At 44.4% G+C, this 21,169-nt stretch overlaps 1 protein-coding gene across 1 annotated transcript in view; it reads left to right on the top strand.

Annotated features, from left to right (window-relative positions):
• LOC122551047 (deuterosome assembly protein 1-like) overlaps window positions 1-21,169 on the top strand; it is a 149,804-nt gene that overhangs the window by 94,696 nt on the left and 33,939 nt on the right. Inside the window, exons 11-12 of the mRNA XM_087988543.1 lie at window positions 6,917-7,003; window positions 16,712-16,917. Of these exons, the coding sequence (XP_087844669.1) occupies window positions 6,917-7,003; window positions 16,712-16,917 (293 nt within the window). The remainder of the gene's footprint in view (window positions 1-6,916; window positions 7,004-16,711; window positions 16,918-21,169) is intronic.

Here is a 21,169-nt window from a genome sequence, read left to right as displayed (position 1 = left end):
ACCTGGCCTGGCTCGTTGCCAAGCACAAAATCCAATATGGCTTCCCCCCCAGTTGGCCTATCTACATATTGCATCAGGAATCCCTCTTGGACACACCTGACAATCGGTTCCATTCAGACTATCTGTACTAAGGAATTTCCAATAAATACTGGGGAAGTTGAAGTCACCCATAACAACAACTCTGTTACATCTGCACCTTTCCAAGATCTGTTGTCCAATCTGTTCTTCCATCTCTCTGTTGCTACTGGGGGGGGCTGTAGAAAACACCTAATAAAGTGACTGTTCCTTTCCTGTTACTGACTTCTACTCATACTGACTCAGTAGACAAACCTTCCTTAACAACCTTCTTTTCTGCAGCTGTGATGCACTCTCTAATTAACAATGCTACATCCCCCCGCCCCGTTCTTTTTAGAATAACTAAACCCTGGAAAATCCTGCAACCATTCCTGCCCCTGTGAGATCCAAGTCTCCGTGGCCACAACATTGTAATTCCGAGTACTGTGGGCGGCACGGTGGCACAGTGGTTAGTACTGCTGCCTCACAGCGCCAGAGACCTGGGTTCAATTCCCGCCTCAGGCGACTGACTGTGTGGAGTTTGCACATTCTCTCCGTGTCTGCATGGGTTTCCTCCGGGTGCTCCGGTTTTCTCCCACAGTCCAAAAATGTGCAGGATAGGTGAATTGGCCATGCTAAATTGCCCGTAGTATTAAATGTAGGGGAAGGGGAATGGGAATGGGTATGGGTGGGTGCGCTTCGGCGGGTCGGTGTGGACTTGTTGGGCCGAAGGGCCTGTTTCCACACTAAGTAATCTAATCTAATCTACTATGATGTTACATCCTTGTAAATCTTTTCTGACCCTTCAAGTTTCACAATATCCTTCCTGTAGCACAGAGACCAGAATTGCACACAATATTCGAAAAGTGGCCTAACTAATGTCTTGTACAGACTCAATATGACTTTCCAACCCCTGTACTCAATGCACTGACCAATAAAGGCAAGTATTTCAAATGCCTTTACTTCTTCACAATTGCGTCTCGGCCTTTTTGGCTAAGATCAAGTGTCTGTTCTTATCAGGACAGGGGTCGAGTTGCGAGTCGTCAGAGCTAGTGGAGATCATCGCTGGATCAGTGATTGGACGTTGGAGGATTGTTTGGTTGTGCTGACCTGCTATTGGTGGATCTTCATGCTGGCTTCGGCCTAATGCCAATTCAGGGACCAGCCAACCTCAGAGCTATGGCCTCAACAGCTGCCCGCAGCCCTGGGCAGGGGGTTCGAAACACCGTCCGGGTGTCTGTCAAGAAGGTGAAAGAGCGTACACCAGTCGATCGGACGGTGTTCGTTAAGAAGGTGTTGTTCGAGTGCTGTGGATTCGCCGCAGCAGACGTGTACTGCCTGCAGGATTTCCCTGGGGCAGGCTACTTCGATGTCACCTTCAGGAGCAGCTCCTGAAGGTCTTCAAGGAAAAAGAAGGGGAGCCGCTGTTCTCCATCTTGTCGGCGGTCCCGTTGTGTGTGCTTCCTGCACAGAGGAGTCGGGTTGTTACAATCCACATGTACAACCCCTACGTGCCAGCAACTGATGTCCTAACGTTCCTGGGAAGATATGTGCAGGTCGAGGGTCAAAGCACCGATGTGGTTGACCCTTTCGGGATCTGGACCAGCAAACGACAGGTCAAGGTAACCCTGAGGGTTGACGCCAGCGGGAATATCCTCCACCCACCCTCCAGCTTTGCTATCGAAGGGAGCAGAGGGTACCTGACTTATGCAGGGCAGCCGAAAGTGTGCCGAACCTGTGAGAGGTCAGACCACATGGCGGCGGACTGCAAGGTCATGATCTGTCGGAATTGCAAGAAGGAGGGCCACCCGACCAAAGATTGCAAGGAGGAAAAGAACTGCAATCTGTGCAGGGAGGCAGGCCACGTGTACAGGGCCTGCCCAAGACGAGGGGCCGCCACCTACGCGCAGATGGCCAGAGGTGGGCCACAAAAGGACGGCAAGGCACCGCAAACCGGCAAGGGAATGGTGTCAGGGGGCACGCAACAGGAAGGACAGGCCGGAGCAGAGCAGATGACAGTTACCGGAGAGGTACAGCTGCCGAGCGAAGCTCCGACAGGACAGGAGGAGGAGGCGGAGACGGGAAAGAAGGAGGCAGAGGAATGGACCGTGGTGCAAAACAGGAAGAGGAAAACCCACCCGGTCACCAAGACCTCCCAGAAAAAGGGGAAAAGGCAGCTGCAGGTGGAAGACACGGACAGCTCTTCGGAGGGTGAGGACGGACGTAAGGACGGTCGTCACCAAAAGAAGAGGCAGAGCGCGAGGAGAAAGGAGAGCAGCAACTGCCAACCAAGGGACGAACCTCCTGAGGAAATGGGAAACCACCACCCCCCACCAGGTGAAAGCCAGGAGGGCCCCGCCACCACACAGCTCCAGGTCACTGGGAGCAGTGACCCTCTGACAGCCCCGCTGTCAGATTTAAAACAGACAGTGTGGACCCTGGTCTCGGCCCGATGACACCGAAGCGGGCAAATGGGCCAAGTGGGGAACTGGACAGCTACCTCAGCCCTGCGAGGGTCCAGCAGTTTGCGTACTGCACGGGGATGCAGACAGCTACCCCAGAGGGGCAGGACCAGCGACAATCGGACATGGGTAACCTTACAACCTGTTAACAAAATGGGGTTTAAAATTGCAACTATTAATGTGCGCAGCATAAAATCTGATTCGCGATGTGTTTCAACACTGGCCTTCCTGGCCAACGTGAAAGCCGATGTCCTGTTTCTGCAGGAGTGTGGGATACCGCACCTCAGCAGCTACAGGAGATGGTCGAGCTTGTGGGCCCATGGGCCGTCAGTGTGGTCGGGGGGTAACGATAACCGCTCCTCGGGCCTGGGTATTATGTTACGGGGAGGCAACTTCACCATCTCCGAGGTTAAGGAGGTGGTGGGCGGGCGCCGCCTCGTTGCTGATGTTACATACAGAAATGCTCCCATGAGACTAATCAACGTGTAAGCCCCAGCGGGTAAGAGTGAACGGTTGGCCGTCCTGCAACAACTTCCACTGTTGCTGGCTACGTCCAGGCCGGTCATTCTGACTTCAACTGTATCATCGATGCAGATGGACGATCCGGCGGGGGGGACAGTAAACTGGAGGCCACGTCCAGAGCCCTGATGGACACGGTCAAAGACGCCTAGCTGCACGACGTCTTCAGCACCCCTGCAGACGGAGCGCAGCGTAGATATACATGGTCACGGGCAGACGGGTCTATCCGCTCAAGGATAGATTACCTGTTTGTGTCCCGAACGCTCTCGGTCAGATCCACCGACGTCAAGCCGGTGTTCTTCTCCGACCACTGCCTCCTGCTGGCCGACTGTCACCTACAGGACGAGCAGCAGGCTGGTAAGGGAACGTGGAAGCTGAACACCAAGCTGTTGACCCCGGGAAACATCGAGGAGCTCAAGAGGGATTACGCAGGTTGGAGAACCGTGAAGCCCCTCTTTGAGTCCCAGCGGACTGGTGGGAAACAGTAAAAGGGAACATCAAGAGGTTCTTCATCCTCAAAGGTGTTCAGGAGGCAAGAGAGAGACGGGGAAAACTGTCCCAGCTCCAGGAAAGTATGCAGAACCTGCTCCTGCTGCAGACGTTGGGGGTCGATGTCACGGAGGACCTCAAGGAGATGAAGGGCCAGCAATCCTCGCTCTTTGCCTCGGAGACCTCCAAGATAATCTTCCGGTCCAGGGTCCGCTCGGTGGAGCAGGACGAGACGTGCTCATGTTTCTTCTTCCAGAAGGTGCACAAAGAGAACTCTGTGCTCAGCAGCCTGAAGGAAGAAGATGGCTCGGTAACGTCATCTCAGGCTGACATCATGAAGATCAGCAAATCCTTCTATGCCAGTCTGTATGACTCGAAGCCAACCGACAACACAGCCTCCAAGTCGTTCCTGTCCTCTATCACGGAGGTCCAAGACGACGGAACATGAGAGAGGCTGGACCAGCCACTATCTCTGGACGAGCTGACCAAGGCCCTCGAGTCCTTCGAAAAGAATAAAACTCCCGGAAGCGACGGCTTATCGGTCGAGCTCTATTTCGCTCTTTGGGACTTGATTGGTCGGGCCCTGCTGGAGGTGTATGTCAGTATGCTTCGGGCAGGTACCATGAGTGAATCCATGAGGAAAGGCATCATCACCCTCATCTACAAGCAAAAGGGGGAGAGGGAAGAAATTAGAAATTGGAGACCGATCTCACTGTTAAACACAGACTACAAAATCTTGTCAAAGGTCATCGCCAACCGGGTCAGGTCTGCTCTGGGGTCGGTGATTCACCCTGACCAAACCTGTGCTGTGCCGGGCAGGAAGATCGCTGAGAGTCTCGCACTCCTCAGAGATACGATTGCCTACGTGCAGGACAGGGGGGTGGACACCTGCCTCATCAGCCTGGACCAAGAGAAAGCCTTTGACAGGATATCGCATACATATATGAGGGATGTCCTCTCCAAAATGGGCTTCGGGGAGGGAATCGTTAATTGGATCAGACTGCTCTACACCAACATTGTCAGTGCAGTCTCAATCAATGGGTGGGAATCAGATAGCTTCCCAGTCAGATCTGGAGTCAGGCAGGGCTGCTCTCTCTCTCCTGCCTTGTTTGTGTGTTGCATAGAGCCATTTGCCGAGTCCATCAGGAAGGATGCGAGCCTGAGAGGGGTGACTATTCCTGGCAGCGGGGTCTGCAGGTTAAGGCCTCCCTGTACATGGATGACATCGCCGTTTTCTGCTCGGATCCGCTGTCCGTGCACAGACTCATGTGCATCTGTGACCAGTTCGAACGGGCCTCGGGGGCCAAGGTAAACTGAGGCAAGAGCGAAGCCATGCTCTTCGGGAACTGGGCCGACCAATCCTCTATCCCCTTCACCGTCAGGACTGACCACCTGAAGGTGCTGGGTATTTGGTTCGGGGGGGCTGGGGCGTGCGCCAAGACCTGGGAGGAGCGGATCAGGAAGGTGAGACAGAAACTGGGCAGATGGAAGCAACGATCGCTCTCCATCGCGGGTAAAAACCTGGTCATCAGGTGTGAGGTACTCTCAGTATTGTTATACGTGGCACAGGTCTGGCCTATCCCCAGAACCTGTGCCGCCGCAGTCACCCGGGCCATCTTCCACTTAATGTGGAGATCAAAGATGGACCGGGTCCGAAGAGATGTAATGTACAAAGACCGGTGCAACGGGGGAAAAAATACACCCAATGCCACCCTCACCCTGATGGCCACCTTTGTGTGTGGCTGCATCAAGCTGTGCGTGGATCCCCGGTACGCAAACACCAAGTGTCACTACGTACTGAGGTTCTACCTGTCCCCGGTGTTGGGAAGGATGGGCCTGGCCTCGCTGCCACGGAACGCTCCAAGTAGTTGGACCGTTCCGTATCACCTGTCCTTCGTGGAGACATTTATGAAGAAAAACACCTTTGACCACAAGTCCATCAGGAAGTGGTCAGCACTTCGGGAAAAGGAGAGGGCAGATCCTGTCGAGCGGTTCCCTGAGCAGACTGTCAAAGCCATTTGGCAGATTGCCTCATCGCCAGAACTTTCCAACAAGCACCAAGACGTGGCTTGGCTGGTGGTGAGAAGGGCTCTGCCTGTGAGATCATTTATGCACGCCTGGACTCTCTGCCGCACCGCACGCTGCCCTCAAAGTGGCTGCGGGGGGGACGAGACTGGAATGTGCCTATGCAGAGGAAGTCTGGAGCGGAATGCAGTGGTGTTTGTCGAGGTTCGTCTCGAGCAGCGCCGTGACGCGGGACTCCGTGCTCTACGGCCTGCTCCCCGGGACGCACACCGAGACGAACATCAACTGTGCCTGGAGGATCATCAACTCGGCGAAGGACGCTCTCTGGGTGGTCCGAAACCTGTTGATCTTCCAGCTGAAGGAGTTGACCCCGACTGAGTGTTGCAGACTGGCACATTCCAAGGTCCAGGACTACGTGTTGAGGGATGCGCTGAAGCTTGGGGCAGCTGCCGCCAAGACGCGGTGGGGAAAGACCACCGTCTAACATCTGCCTGCCTAAGAAGAACAGGGGGCCCACGCAGTCATTTGGGCTCCGCTGGCGCCTCAGCTCAATGTAATCGCACCAACCTGTGAATAGGAATGATTACCCTGTTTCGATACGCAAAGAAATGGAATGTTTACAGAATGATGACATGTCCAATTGTATAGATTAAATATATATGAATAAAGTATATTTTTGAAATATAAAAAAAAAAATGCCTTCTTCACTATCCTATCTACCTCCAACTCCACTTTCAAGGAGCTATGAATTTGAACTCCAAGGTCTCTTTGTTCAGCAACACTCCCCGGGACCTTACCATTAAGAGTGGAAAAGTAAGTATTACTTTTGAGAGAGAGATGGAGACTTCCTGGTTTAAAATTTTGCCTTGCAGTTGTTGAGGAAATATTGTTTGAAATCTCTTCTCACTGTGAAGAGATCTATTTTTTGTAGTGCACTAAATAACCAAACTGGTTCTGAACAATAGGAGAGCAGCTTAACTGATGTTTGTATTAGATCATTCAGCAAACAGATATTTATATGAGTCAACGTTTATAAAATATTAGATGTCGATATGTTGATGTTATTAATTTTTTAAATATAGTAATGCTTACTTTTTATTTGTAACCATTAATAAATATAGTTGGCAGCTATTCATCACTTTGTGTTGAAGGGTGTTATTTTAACATGGGAGTATGAAGCAATAAAATGCATAACAAGGAAGATTTTGAACTGCACTGTCACTGAGAATGCTGATGCTGACACAAGTGCTCTGAAATGTGAAAATAATCCACTTCTCATTTTAAGTAAACATAATTTTAAGAATTCTTAAATTCTCATGCTTATGTAATGAGGCTGTGTATGACTTGAGATTTGTATGAATTTACAGGTGGCTAAAGAGCAGCTTGGATGTCTTAAAGCAGAGAACCAACAGTTGAAGAAAACTTTGCAAGCTCTGGAGGGCAGACTACCATTGGTAAGTTGAGGTGAAATGTGAAATATTGCAATATTGTAGAGTGCATTTTTAAAAATAAATAGAATTTGCTTGAATATGAGAATAAAAGCAAAATTTAATATGTATCAAAAATGTATTTGTTTCGTCCTTTTTTGATGATGTGTGTTAAATAACTAGAAAAATAGATGTAAGTACCACTGTGGATCTGACTCCTGGAGGTAAGATAGTAGACTATGACTGATTTAGCAGCCAACTTTTAATTCTTCTTGAGATGAAGCACCATGCACACATTTTGCAATCCGTTATGATAGTATAGGTTAAACCAGTAAATTCAAAGTTATCAATTATTGACAAACTCTGTCATGGCATAACTTTGTTTATTTTTTGACATTTACTCCTAAAAATAGGGATTGATATGTAATCAATTTCTAAAAATATTATCAATATTTGTGACTTCAATAAAATGGTGTACCTTTGCTTTGAGCACGGTTCTGTCCTTTTTATGATCTGCCCCTCATTCCCTGTGAGTTGCAAGCCTGAGTGACTCCAAGCTGCCTCATTTATCTACATGTGCTCACTTCAAGCATCTGGACAGTCACAGCTTATTTTTAATTAGAAGGCTTGCCAAAACTAAAGCAAAAATTTAGTATGATAATGTAAATAGTGAGGGAAACTCAGCAGGTCTGGCAATATTTGTGAAGAGAAAGCAGGGTCAAGATTTCTCGTTCAGTGATCCTTTTTCAGAACCATTCTGAAGTAGGGTCACTGGACCTGAAGCAGTGACTTTGCTGAGTTTCTCCAGCCATTTCCACTTTTGTTTCAGATTTCAAGCAGCCGTAGTTCTTCACAGTGTCAAAATTTCATTTGGAGGCTTTGGACAAAGTTGTGGAGAATGATGGTCTGATACATGATTAGGATGCATACAGACTGTGCAAAATAGTTTTTCAGAAATTTTTATCGCCTGTCTTGCTTCTGTTTGTTTTCCTTCTGTGTTATGCTTCTGTGTAAAACAACATTTTCTAAAGGCTTACTATGCTTTAGTTGTCCAATGATTTTTAGTTTTGCTCCGGATCAATGACTAGTGAATTCTGGATCTAAAAAGAAGTGCTTAGCATTAAAAATTAGATTACTACATTTTTTTTAAACACAGTCGCAATTTGTAGCCTGCTCAGGCCAGTTCAGATAGAGGTAGGAGCGCATACGTCTTCTGCTTCCATTTCCTTTATATGATTGTAATGAAGTGCCGCTTACCTGCAAGACTGCTGCATACAGCAAGAAAGAAATTTAGCAGAAGGCATTGCCAGGTAACTTGAGGTAGTTAGCAAAGCACTGAGATCAAGGATCTTCAGGATTTGGCACAGCAAATCAAAGTGGAGGTAGAGGCATGTGAGCCATTTCTCAGCCTCTCTCTAGCTTTGCCAACAGGGAAAATCGCAGCTACATAGTTGATGCAAGGCAACCCAGAATGTAACACACACACATCAAATCTGTTAATTCAATAGATAACTGTCACGCTGACATCTGCAAGAACCTCAACCCAAGGGAAGTCACCAGGCAAAGCATTACAGAGTAACTAACTGTAATATGCACATGGCAGCAAGCAACATTTGTAGAGACAATGTGCTCCACCTGATATTCTGCTCTTAAAAGCTGTCTGTCCCTCATAATGGGAATTTGTGCTGTATTGTAGGAGGCGGCTACTAAATAGTATTCCTGTGTTTATTAACAAAATAATTGAATAACAGTACAGAGAAAGGGTTCTCAGATCATGGATGCTGTGAATGTAGTTGTAGAGAGAGAGAGAGACAGGAAAATCATCGTAGCTCGGGGGTTAGACAAGGAGGCCCTCAAGGACCACCCTCTGGGATTAGGATCAAGTCGTCAGGGAGTCAATTCTAGTGTCACGTGAAGTCTAATGATTTTGCACGGTGATCAAGGTTAGTGAAAGCATCTTCACTTGACATCCTAAACCTGTACCCTTATTAGCCTTTCACATTATTTAATACTTCACAAACCTGCAGTACTGCAGCCATCAGCATCCCAAGGAATTCAGGACTTGTACTTAACATCCACTGCAATGGATATTCCATTTCATTCAGACCCATCTGTCAATGCTCCCAGCCTCTCGGCCTCCACTTTCCTCCAGCAATGCAGCTGTGGCAGATACATACCCAAACATCAATGTAGTCACTATACAGTCACTTCAATTACCCTCCTCTCTTGCAGGTCACAGTGACACACCATATAATGAAAAACTGAGTGACAAATATTTCTGCATCTCCTTATCCCTTTAGAGTAGATGGCTACATGTAGCTAGTTGTCATAGTGTTTGATATTTTTAGAGCAATGAAGATAGCAGAATGTTGCTGCTTTATGCCTCTCTCTACTTCCAATTCATTGATATGTGGCATTTTGAGTAAGTCATAGTTAGTATCAACATAAACATCTTGTTTCCCACTCTATACCCATTTGCTACAGCTCAATGTTGCTATCAAAGAGCCAAGAACTGCCTCCTGCCACTACAATCCCAGAGAGGGAGTGAGAGAAATATTCTAGTGTTCATGAAGAAGCATCCTAACTGTTAGCAATTCCATTATCAGAACTGATGGCTGTAAATCTTTTTGGGTAGTATAGATTCAGAACCTGGTGAGTCACCAGACATGTATGGTTGTAACCACATCAAGGAGAAAGGATGATTTATGTACCAACCCCTTGGAGAGTAATCTTGTGAACACTGCAGAAAACTCAAATAAGGATCTCAAGAGGTCAGCATACAGCAGAATTCTGAGCATTCTCACCAAGATAGGAGTAGCATTGGTTGGCTTGCTAGTCAGGGTTATGTTACTATTGATGAGCATAAAGGTATCTGGCTTGAATTTAGCAGAGCATTGCTAGGTAACTTGAGGTAGTTAGCATAGCACTGAGATCAAGGATCTTCAGGATTTGGCACAGCAAATCAAAGTGGAGGTAGAGGGCATGTGAGCCATTTCTCAGCCTCTCTCTAGCTTTGCCATCAGGGAAAACTGTAGCTACATAGTTGATGCAAGGCAACCCAGAATGTAACACACACACATCAAATCTGTTAATTCAGTAGATAACTATTGCTTTGACATCTGCAGGAACCTCAACCCCAGGGAAGTTACCAGGCAAAGTATTACAGAGTAACTAATTACAATATGTACATGGCAAGCCACGGATACAAAAACTGCCTGAAATGCTAGCGAGTTTTGAGAAGATTTGTAGTTCAGGTTGAGGTTTTGGATGTAGGTTTGCTCGCTTCAAGCTCAGCGAGCAAACCTACATCCAATGCCTGAAATGCTTGCTGTGTAACACCTAGATGGTTAGAAACTAAGAAGGGGGTACAAGCTTGGCTGCTACAAAGTGGATCAGCATTTCCCTTTCTCCAAATCCTCCAGTTGGAAAAGCATAACATGGACAGATACTGAAGAAGGGCAAAAGATGTGACCGTAAACTGTCAAACACTAAGACTATATCTCCAGAGCCCCCTCCCCAGAAGAAACAAGATATTGAAGAGGTGTTTTCAGGAAAGTGATCAGATAGGCTAGAAACGATATTTGGGGAAATCAACGAAGATGAGTTATAAAGTGGAAAATCAACTCCAAAGCCAATAGCAAGAGGCAGCTTTCATCTGGTGAACTAGAGGGTGGCTGATCCTCTGTGGATGAGGAATGACAAGAAAGAGGACACCAGAAAAGAACACTAAAACACTTTAATAAATCAATAATAAGCCAAAGAAGACCCTCACAACCCCATACCAATGGAAGCAGCAAACTACAACCAAAAAAGATTGAGTTTTGTGTGATCCCCAGCAAACACCAGCTCCAGAAAGTGACAAAGTCTCAGGGGACATTCAAATCTCCCTACTTGCTCAACCCTACCAATCAGGTAGAACAAGCCCATCGAGTGTCTGAGATGGTTTTCTCAGTGCAGCAAGTGAAACATGTAAACATTGTGGGCATGGCAATGGCAAGGATATCAGGATAAACCTGGACTGGTAACTGAATTGAGCATGGACTGCTTCAGTATCTGAGGAGTTGCGAAAATGCTGAATGTTGTGCAATCATCAGCAAACATTCCCCATTTCTGGCATTATTTTGGAGGAAAGGTTATTGATGAAACCACTGAAGATGTTTGGACCTCCTGAGGAAGTCCTGCAGTGATGTCCTGGATGACTTGTGATGACTGACCCCCAATGATCACAACACCTTCCTATGTACCAGGTATGACTCAAACCAGCACAAAATCTGCCCCTTGATGCCCATTGATTTCAGTTTTGCCAGGGTTTCTTTGATGCCGCAAGTGGTTGAATGCGGTCTTGATACCAAGAGCTGTCACTCTCACCTCACCTCTGGAGTATAGCAGGTCAGGAGCCGAGTGGCCCTGGCAGAATGCAACTGACCATCATGTGACCAGGTTATTGCTGAGTAAGTGCTGCTTGATGACACTGTAGGTGACACCTATCATCACTTCATGGAGGATCAAAAGTACACTGATGGAGCACTAATTGGCCAATTTGGATTTGTCATTCTGAATGTGTATAAAGCATACCTGGGCAACTTTCCACATTCAAATAGATGGAAGAGCTTGGCTAGGGGAGCAGCAAGTTCTGGAGCACAAGTTTTCAGTAGGTTGGTGGAATGTTGTCAGGGTCCAAAACCTTTCCAGTATCCAAAACTTCCAAATGTCATATGGAGCAAATCGAATTAGCTAAAGACTGGTATCTTTATTGCTGAGGAATGCTGGAGGAGGCCGAGATGGATCATCCACTTTGCACGTCTGGGTGAAGTTTTGCACTTGTATGTTGGACACTTCCATTATTGAGGATGGGGATATTTGTGAGATTCCTCCTCCAGTGAGTTGTTTAATCGTCCACCACCATTCACAATACAATGTGGCAGGAATGCAGAGCTTAGATCTGATCTGTTGGTTGTGAGATCACTTAGCTCTGTTTATCACTTGCTAATTATGCTGTTTGGCATGCATGTGGTCCTGTTTGGTAATTTCACTAGGTCGACGCCTCATCTTCAGGTATGCCTGGAGTTACTCCTGGCATGTTCTCCTACACTCTCCATGAACCAGGGTTCACCCCCTGGTTTGATTTTCATGGTTGAGTGGGGGATATGCCAAGTCATAAGGATGCAGCTTGTGTTGGTGTACCATTCTGCTGTTGATAGCCCACAGCACCTCATGGAGGCCCAATCTTGAGTTGCAAGATCCATTCAAAGTCTGTCCCTTTTATAGTGCCAAGCAACACATTCTCAATGTGAAGGTGGGAATTTGTCTCCACAAAATTCGAAGGGGACTAATATACTGGCAGGGAAATTTGCTAGAGCTGCTCGGGAGGATTTAAACTAGTAAGGTGGGGGGGTGGGACCCAGGGATGTAGTGAGGAAAGAGACCATCTGAGACTGGTACAGTTGAGAACAGAAGCAAGTCAGGGCAAGCAGGTACAAGGTAGGGCTAATAAGTTAAACTGCATTTATTTCAATTCAAGGCCTAACAGGGAAGGCAGGTGAACTCAGGACATGGTTTGGAATATGGGACTAGGATATCATAGCAATTACAGACACATGGCTCAGGGATGGGCAGGACTGGCAGCTTAATGTTCCAGGATACAAATGCTACAGGAAGTTTAGAAAGGGAGGCAAGAGAGGAGGGGGAGTGGCATTTTTGATAAGGGATAGCATTACAGCTGTGCTGTGGGAGGATATTCCTGGAAATACATCCAGGGAAGTTATTTGGGTGGAACTGAGAAATAAGAAAAGGATGATCACCTTATTGGGATCGTATTATAGACTCCCTAATAGTCAGAGGGAAATTGAGAAACAAACTTGTAAGGAGATCTCAGCTATCTGTAAGAATAATAGGGTGGTTATGGTAGGGGATTTTAACTTTCCAAACATAGACTGGGACTGTCATAGTGTTAAGGGTTTAGATGGAGAGGAATTTGTTAAGTGTGTACAAGACAATTTTCTGATTCAGTATATGGATGTACCTACTAGAGAAGGTGCAAAACTTGACCTACTCTTGGGAAATAAGGCAGGGCTGGTGACTGAGGTGTCAGTGGGGGAGCACTTTGGGGCCAGCAACCATAATTTTATTTGTTTTAAATAGTGATGGAAAAGGATAGACCAGATCTAAAAGTTGAAGTTCTAAATTGGAGAAAAGCCAATTTTGACGGTATTAGACAAGAACTTTCGAAAGCTGATTATGAGGGGCATGGTTAGGATAAATAGGCAAAGTCTTTTCTCTGGGGTCAGGGAGTCCAGAACTAAAGGGCATAGATTTAGGGTGAGTGGGGAAAGATATAACAGAGACCTAGGGGGCAACTTTTTCACACAGGGTGGTACGTGTATGGAATGAGCTGCCAGAGGAAGTGGTGAAGGCTGGTACAATTGGAACATTTAAGAGGCATTTGGATGGGAATATGAATAGGAAGGTTTTGGAGGGACATGGGCCGGGTGCTGACAGGTGGGACTAGTTTGGGTTGGGATATTTGGTCAGCATGGACGGGTTGGACCGAAGGGTCTGTTGCCATGCTGTACATCTCTATGACTCTGAGTGCAGTGCAGAGGTCACTCTTAATGATCCTACCATGGACAGATACACCTACAGATTGGTCAGGATGAGATTGAGTATATTTTTCTCTCTTGTTAGTTCCCTCACTACCTTCTACAGACTCAGTCTAGCAGCTATGTCCTTTAGAATGTGACCAACTCAATCAGTAGTGCTGCTACCAAGTCCCTCTTGGTGATGGACATTGAAATCCCCCACCCAGAGTACATTTTGTGCAATTGTCACCCTTAGTGCTTCATTCAAGTGTTGTTCAGTATTGATAAGTACGGATTCATCACCTTAGGGAGGACATACGTGGAAGTCAGCAGGAGGTTTCCATGTCCCTCTTTAACTTGAAGTCATGAGACTTCATGGGGTCCGAAGTCGATGTGGACAACTTCCCAGAGCAACTCCCTCCTGACTGTATCCCACCGTGCCACCATCTCTGCTGGGTGTGTCCTCCTGGTGGCACAGGACATTTCCATGTATAGTGATGGTGATGATTGTGACATTGTCTATAGGTATAATTCCATGAATACGCCTGTGTCAAGCTGAAGATTGACTAGTCTGTGAGACAGCTCTCCCAGTTTTGGCACTAACCCTCAGATGTTAGTAAAGAGGACTTTCTGTTTCTGCCATTATCATTTCCAGTGTCTACGTGGTTGCTGGGCGGTTCATCTGTATCGATGTGCACACTCAGCGACTTCCTCTTTTCTCCTATCTCTGACTGGTGTGTTAATATTATGACCTTGCTTTTTCTCTAACACGTCTTAATAGAAGTCTTTAATCAGATTTCTAACTGCCCAGTCAGAAAGGTCAGCTTATGAAAAATTTCAATCCTTGGCCTTGTCAATGAGCAGTACTACCTTTAAAAGCAAGGACTGATTTCTCAAAAACTGGGCTGTCTAAGGGGATTATGGAGCTAATATAACTTCAGTGTCAATCGAAGTCATCCAATTACAGCTCTCTGAGAAAAAGCCAGGTCACACTGTCAGTACACTACTATAAGTGGCAGAACGTTTTAAGCCATTATGGTTGGCTTTGTATTTTCTACCACTTCAGTATAACAATATAGCTGTCTTCAATACCTGTACACATTAGTGGCATTTGCTAGCGTTGGCGCAGTAGCCGGGATGAAGAAAGCAGTCCAGCCACCTGGAAATGCAGTATATTAGCACCCATCAGAAAGCTATCCTACACTCAAAAGATCTTTGCAACTCATACTGTGTAAGGAATACCGGGTTCCCCTGTGTAGGAAATCAGGCCTTTAACTATTTGACTCTGATTAATGCATCAATTAACATTGACCATTTGCCAGCCGAGATGCTCTTTGGTCTACTTGAATCTTGTTGGTCTTCCAGTACAAAGGACTGACCAGGTTTTGTAGGCTGGCACGTTCTGAGGTCCAGCACTATATGCTGAGGGTTGCTGCAGAGATTGGAGGAAAAATAAGAGGAAATAAGGTTTAGGTTTAAAAGATTCTAAAGATGAATAATACAGTAGAACCTTATGTAGCTCTGTCTCTACTGGAGCTATAAATCTGAATCTCATCCCCTTAGTATTCATCATATGCAATTAGCTATTTCTCTCATGTAAAGAATAAACATACACCTTCTCATATGTGTATAATGCAAAGTAAGCATAGGGATTGATATGTATAATTGTTCCTTTTAATTGCTGCAAGCTTGAATTTCTGGGGTCGAGCTAGTAACTGGTAGGGGGTTTTACTGTGTCTTTGAAGTTAATTATTAACTTGCAAGTATTTCCATAACCATGGTAATTTCTTTTAAAACTGTAGAGTGAATGGGTTTGTGCACTAGTGGACTTTTGTTTATTTAGATAGCTTGCAATCCAGCATGATAAATACAGGGTTCTCTAAGGTTTGATAGAGAGTTCTGAAATCTATTTTTAAACTTGGGGCAGGTGCCCTTGGCAGGGTAAGAGAAACTATCATTCTCTTATTTAAAAACTATCATTATCATTCTCTTTTTCACTTTTGATAAGAGTTTTAGCACTGAGAAGACTTTGTATCAAGATGGCCATAAAGAATGGTCCTCCCAAGAAGAGAAGAATATAGTGAATTAGATCCTTAGAGTGAAGAGTTAGTGTTGGTTCCAAACCAGATAAAAACTCAGAAGTGGGTATTTATGTTGAGTGTAATGAAGCTCAACTGTATGGGAGCTCCGAAAGCTATCACAATTCCTTTAAAAATTGAAATTTCAAATGATTTGGACCTATCTAAATGTTAGATATGGGAATACTCGTGTGAGTGTTATACAAGCGGTGTTTTGACTACAGTACCAGGAGTGTTGCTTTGAGTATGTGCCGAGAGGGTGTTTTGTTTCTTTTCACTTGATAAAGGAATGTTTTAGGACTGATGATTATATTTTCCTGTGTTTAAAATCTTTGAATTTGTCTTATAAATAGATAGTTGGATTATTCTATTATATCTGCACTATTCTTGTTATAAATTTCTGATTTATTGTGAAAGCAAAATCTGCAGCATTTTGTTCTTATAGTTTAATGAGCGACCATTTTGTTAAAACCAAAACAAAAGAAAATATGATTTATCAATCCAGGTTCCTGATCAGAATCAGACTTGTCTAGTTAATAACATCTGCTGCGATAATACTATGCATAAATTGTGCAGAAGATCTATCACTGAAAAATTGCAGAGTTCTGCAAATGTGACAATATGTCTATACATCATATTCCACTGTTGTATTTCCTTGATCTGGTTAAAAAAAAACTCATTGGATGAGAATCATAATGCAAAGCCCAATTCCATACCTCTAAATCTGCTTGAATACATCAGCTGATAATAAACTGCTAACTCAAGGTGTCATAACATTGTTTGATAATATTATATTGTAATCCATGTACTTATGTAATGTGCTTTTGAGTTATTTTGCAGTTTTAATAGATGTTAATCTTCCCACTGTCTAAATTTAGGAGCTTGAGTTTGTGAACATAGTTTGTTATTTATTTCAATAACCTAATATCAGATATAAATGTAATTATTTCCTTCACATGTTCCATGAAAAATTGCAATTTAGACCTTTACAATGTAAGATCAATACAATACTTTCTTCCTATTATTGACTAAGCATTCTTAGGATTGATAGTATTTCAGTACCTTCACGTCTTTTGCAGATAGAAGATTATCAAGTTAAGGAGATGCAGAATGCTTACATGGCCTCTATTAGTAAATTGGGGAATGATAACAAACAGTTACGGAAAGACTTGGTCAAACTACGAGCAGAGCTGGAAATGTCCTCCAAGGCTAGCCAGGAGAAGTATGAGGCAGCTCTTCGTCATACACAACAGGCTGTATCAGAGATGAAAGAACATGAAGACAGGTAATGTCGATGTTTCTAGGATTTTGTTGCAGTTATTATGAATTAGTACAATAAGTCTTTGAAAATGCAAGTTCCTTTCTGACAGTAAAGTTCACATTTTTGCGGATCATTGCATTTTAGCATTGTGCAATGCTCACTGCTACAGAAATTTGCATGGTTTTAGGTGTGATTTCTAAATGTTGTTTTATTTAGGAAATGCAGAATCATTTTTAGCGTTTTCATATTAATTGTAGAAGGGTATTTGTCATTCTCGGAAAGATTTAATAATTCTTTCCATCAACCTGAGAGGATCTGGTGAAATGATTTGGAGATGCCGGTGCTGGACTGGGGTGTACAAAGTTAAAAATCAGGAGAAAGAGAGGACTGCAGATGCTGGAGTACCAGAGTTGAAAAATGTGGTGCTGGAAAATCACAGCAGGCCAGGCAGCATCCGATGAGCAGGAGAATCGACACTTCAGGCATAAGCCCTTCTTCAGGAATGAAGAAAGTTAAAAATCACACAACACCAGGTTATAGTCCAACAGGTTTAATTGGATGCACTCGCTTTCGGAGCACCGCTCTTGTCTTGATCATTCAGTCCAATTATTACACTTCTGCACACTAATTCAGTTCACATGTACAATAAAACACAGTTCGTGCTTTCAAATATACTCTTCCTCAACACAGCTCAAATATTACAAAAACTTCACGGCCTGGAGAGGCTAAGTAGCTATACCCTTTGAAAAGGTAAGATAATCATATGGAACTTGATATTAGATGCTCTGTCAGTTGTGTCTCCAGTGTGGAGAGACAAATTCAGGTAAGGTGACTAGCTCACCAACTTTCCAATCCTGCACCACAATCTAGAGGGTGGCTGGGTGTTGAAAAATCAACCTGCCCACCATATGTAAATTAATAGTCAAGTGACAGTTTTAAAATTTCGATTAACCCCAAGCAAGCAGGTGCTTTTTTGGTCTTTGATTTAAAAAAAAATACTATCCATGCCCTTTTCCCTTGCAAAGGAAAAGAGATGTTGAAATGAATCTCTGTGGAAAATCATGCTTTCAATTGTCTGCACAAAGCGTCAGTTGTTAGCTAATAAACTTCTTAACGATCCTTGCAAAATAATAGATCCGTTCATAACCGCAACCCCAAGCATTATCCATGCACTCTTTAAAAAAAAACTAGAATCCTCTGTTGCAATGCAATATGGCAGGTCTTCTATGTGCCACCTTGTACAATCCAGCAAACACTCATCATACTTATCCATACTGTGAAAAATGTCCTTTTCTGTGATGCTTATGCATTCATCTTGACAGATCCTAAAAGGTCATTGAGCCTCTTATGGGCTTTTCACTAGGCCTTTTTTTTGAATAAATATTTTTTTTGAAAAAAAGATTTTAGGTTTTTTACAAAATTACAAAACCGATACAAAATAGTATGACAATTTTATAATATAATAGCAATAATAGAAAACAAACTATTCCTCTACTCCACAGACTACTGAAACACAAAAAAGTCTATAAAAGCTACAATTCAATAAATAACCAATAAGAAAAAATAAACAGATGAAGTAAAATTAAGCCAAGTTATAACAAGGTAACTTAAATGATATTCAATTAAATTACTATACTCAGTGCAATCTTATAACAGCTACCCACCACAGGGAGCAATAGTAAGTAAACCCGTATTTGTTCGGGGTTCTTCCTCCCAAGGGCCCCCAAACCGGCCAATACAGTCTTCACGGTTAAACAAAGGCCCAGAATAATATAGCCAATACATCTACGTCAATATAATTCAAAAAGGGCTGCCATGTTCTGTAAAGCAAATCCGTTTTCTGGTGCACCATATTCGTAAGGAAGTCCAGGGGAATATGTTTCATGACTATCCTATGCCAACTCGAGAGTCCTGGGGATTCTCCAACACCCAGCTCATTAGAATGTTCTTCCTCGCGCAGAAAGAATATTAAACAATTTCTTCCCATGCGCATCCCCAGGGAGGGAAGATTTGGGAGACCCAAAAGGAGGGATACCAGATCCAAGCTAACCTCAGTTCCCAAAACCTTTACCAAAGCACTCGCTGTGTCATCCCAATACCTGCGGATCTTATGGCATGACTACAAGCAGTGAGTAAGAGTACCAACCTCCATTTTGCAATTAGGAACACTCTTGTCTTCAATTTCGCAAGCCGTTCTGGTGCCAGGTGAGCCCTATGGAGTACCTTCAGTTGAATAGCCTGGGTCCTATTACAAATTGAGATCTTCCTAATGTTTTCCCAGATATCCTCCAATATCTGTGAGGAGATTTCCACCCCTAATTCTTGAGTCCAGGTTTTATATAGCCGTTCAATGTCCTTCGAAACATTACTACCTAACAAGTGATAGAGAGTGCTAACTGAGAGGGCGCCTGTAGCCTGGAGCACTCTCCCCTCCATGTTTGACTTGTAGGGATTAACCATCAATGTAGTCTTTTTTTGTACCAAGTCTCTAACCTGGAATTAATGAAAGAGATCTTTCTTAGGTAGTTCCAACTTCTGAATCAGCTGTTCAAAGGACGTTATGACCTTCCTATCAAATAAATCTCCCAAACAGGAGATTCCTCTGGACTCCCAGAGCTTAAAGCCAGAGTCCACCAAACCCAGCCAGAATCCCAACATTCCCACTATGGATTAAAAAGGGGAATTTTTTTTTGTAAATTGCCCTCGCCCTGCCGCAACATTCTCCATGCTTTAACTGTGTTTAGGATAATTGGGTTTTTACAGTGATCCATAACAGCTCTCATCTTGTCCATAAACAACAAATTAATGAGAGGGCATTTTGCCTGGGAGGCCTTAATGCCTAGCCAGATTGATCTTGGATTGTGCCAGGCCCATTCAGCCACATAGGATAACAAAGAGCTCAATTGGTACCTCCTAAAGTCTGGAAAATCTAGACAGTCCCTCCCTTGCAGAAGCTGCAATTTATCCAGCTTAATAAGAGGCTGCCAATGATGCGAAATAAAAGATCCAAGCCAGCTGTAAAGCCTGTGCAGTGTTGCGTTGGCAGCATCTAAGGGAGCATTCATGGGATATAATAAGCGAGGAAGAACCTTTATCTTAGGCAGAGCTATTCTGTTCAGCTAAGATATCAGAAGACCTTCTCAGCATCGAAGGTCCTGCCTGATTTTCTCGAGCAGCTGCTCATAATTGGCTTTATATAATTGATCGAAAACTGGGGTAATAAAAATGCCTAAATATAGAAAACCTCTCATGACCCAGGAAGGGGAAACGGGTTCCATCCCCAAAGTTGGATACATTAGTAAGACCTCCCACAGGCATGGCCTCTGATTTCATGAAATTAATCTTATACCCTGAAAACAAACCAAATAGATTAATCACTTGTATTAAGTGGGGCACTGAAGTCATTGGATCGGTTAAAAAGAGAAGGATATCATCTGCATAGAGGGTGATTTTATGCCTGCCTGACCCTACCTCTGGGGCAATTACATTGGGATCCGTCCGGATGACTTTCGCCAGCAGCTCGATCACCAATGTAAATAGTAGTGGTGAGAGAGGGCACCTTTGACAGCAGCCTCTGCTTACATTAAACTATCTGACCTTATACCATTCGTGAGAACCGTTGCTTTCAGATCACTATACAAGCATTGCTACCCATTTGGTAAAAACCTCTCCGAGACTAAACCGTTCCATGACATAGAAGAGGTATGGCCATTCCACCCAAACACATGCTTTCTCTGCATCCAGGGAGACTACCAAACCTGGAATCGCTCTTTGCTGACATACTTGGATCATATTTAATACTCTTCTAATATTCTTGGTAGACCTATGACCCTTAATAAAACCCATCTGGTCCACCTTTACAATAAAAGGCAATACCCTCTCCAGCCTTAATGCTAGCATTTTCAACAGGATTTTAAAATCCACGTTCAATGATTATTATGGGCCTGTACGAAGTGCAATCTTCTGGGGCTTTCCTCTTCTTAAGGATAAGAGAAATATTTGCTTCTCTCAAAGAAGATGGGAGGCAGCCCTGACCGAATGAGTAATTGTACATATCCGAGAGTGGCTCAGCCAGCTTGACTATAAACTCCTTATAAAACTCACTTTGAAATCCATCTGGTCCAGGCGCTTTGCCACTCTGGAGCAGCCTCACTGCCTCGTGTACTCCCTGAATTGTCAGGGGTCACTCAAAAAGGACCTCTGCTCTGAGGTTACACCCGAAAGGTCCAAGGTCTTAAAAAAGGACTCCATCTTCATCATTCTGTCCTCACAGCCC

Source organism: Chiloscyllium plagiosum, unplaced genomic scaffold (genome assembly GCF_037043375.1).
Source record: "Chiloscyllium plagiosum isolate Xiang-an unplaced genomic scaffold, Cpla_swu_hap1 HiC_scaffold_6, whole genome shotgun sequence".
Taxonomy (NCBI): Eukaryota; Metazoa; Chordata; class Chondrichthyes; order Orectolobiformes; family Hemiscylliidae; genus Chiloscyllium; species Chiloscyllium plagiosum.
This window is presented reverse-complemented; position numbering and strand designations above follow the sequence as displayed.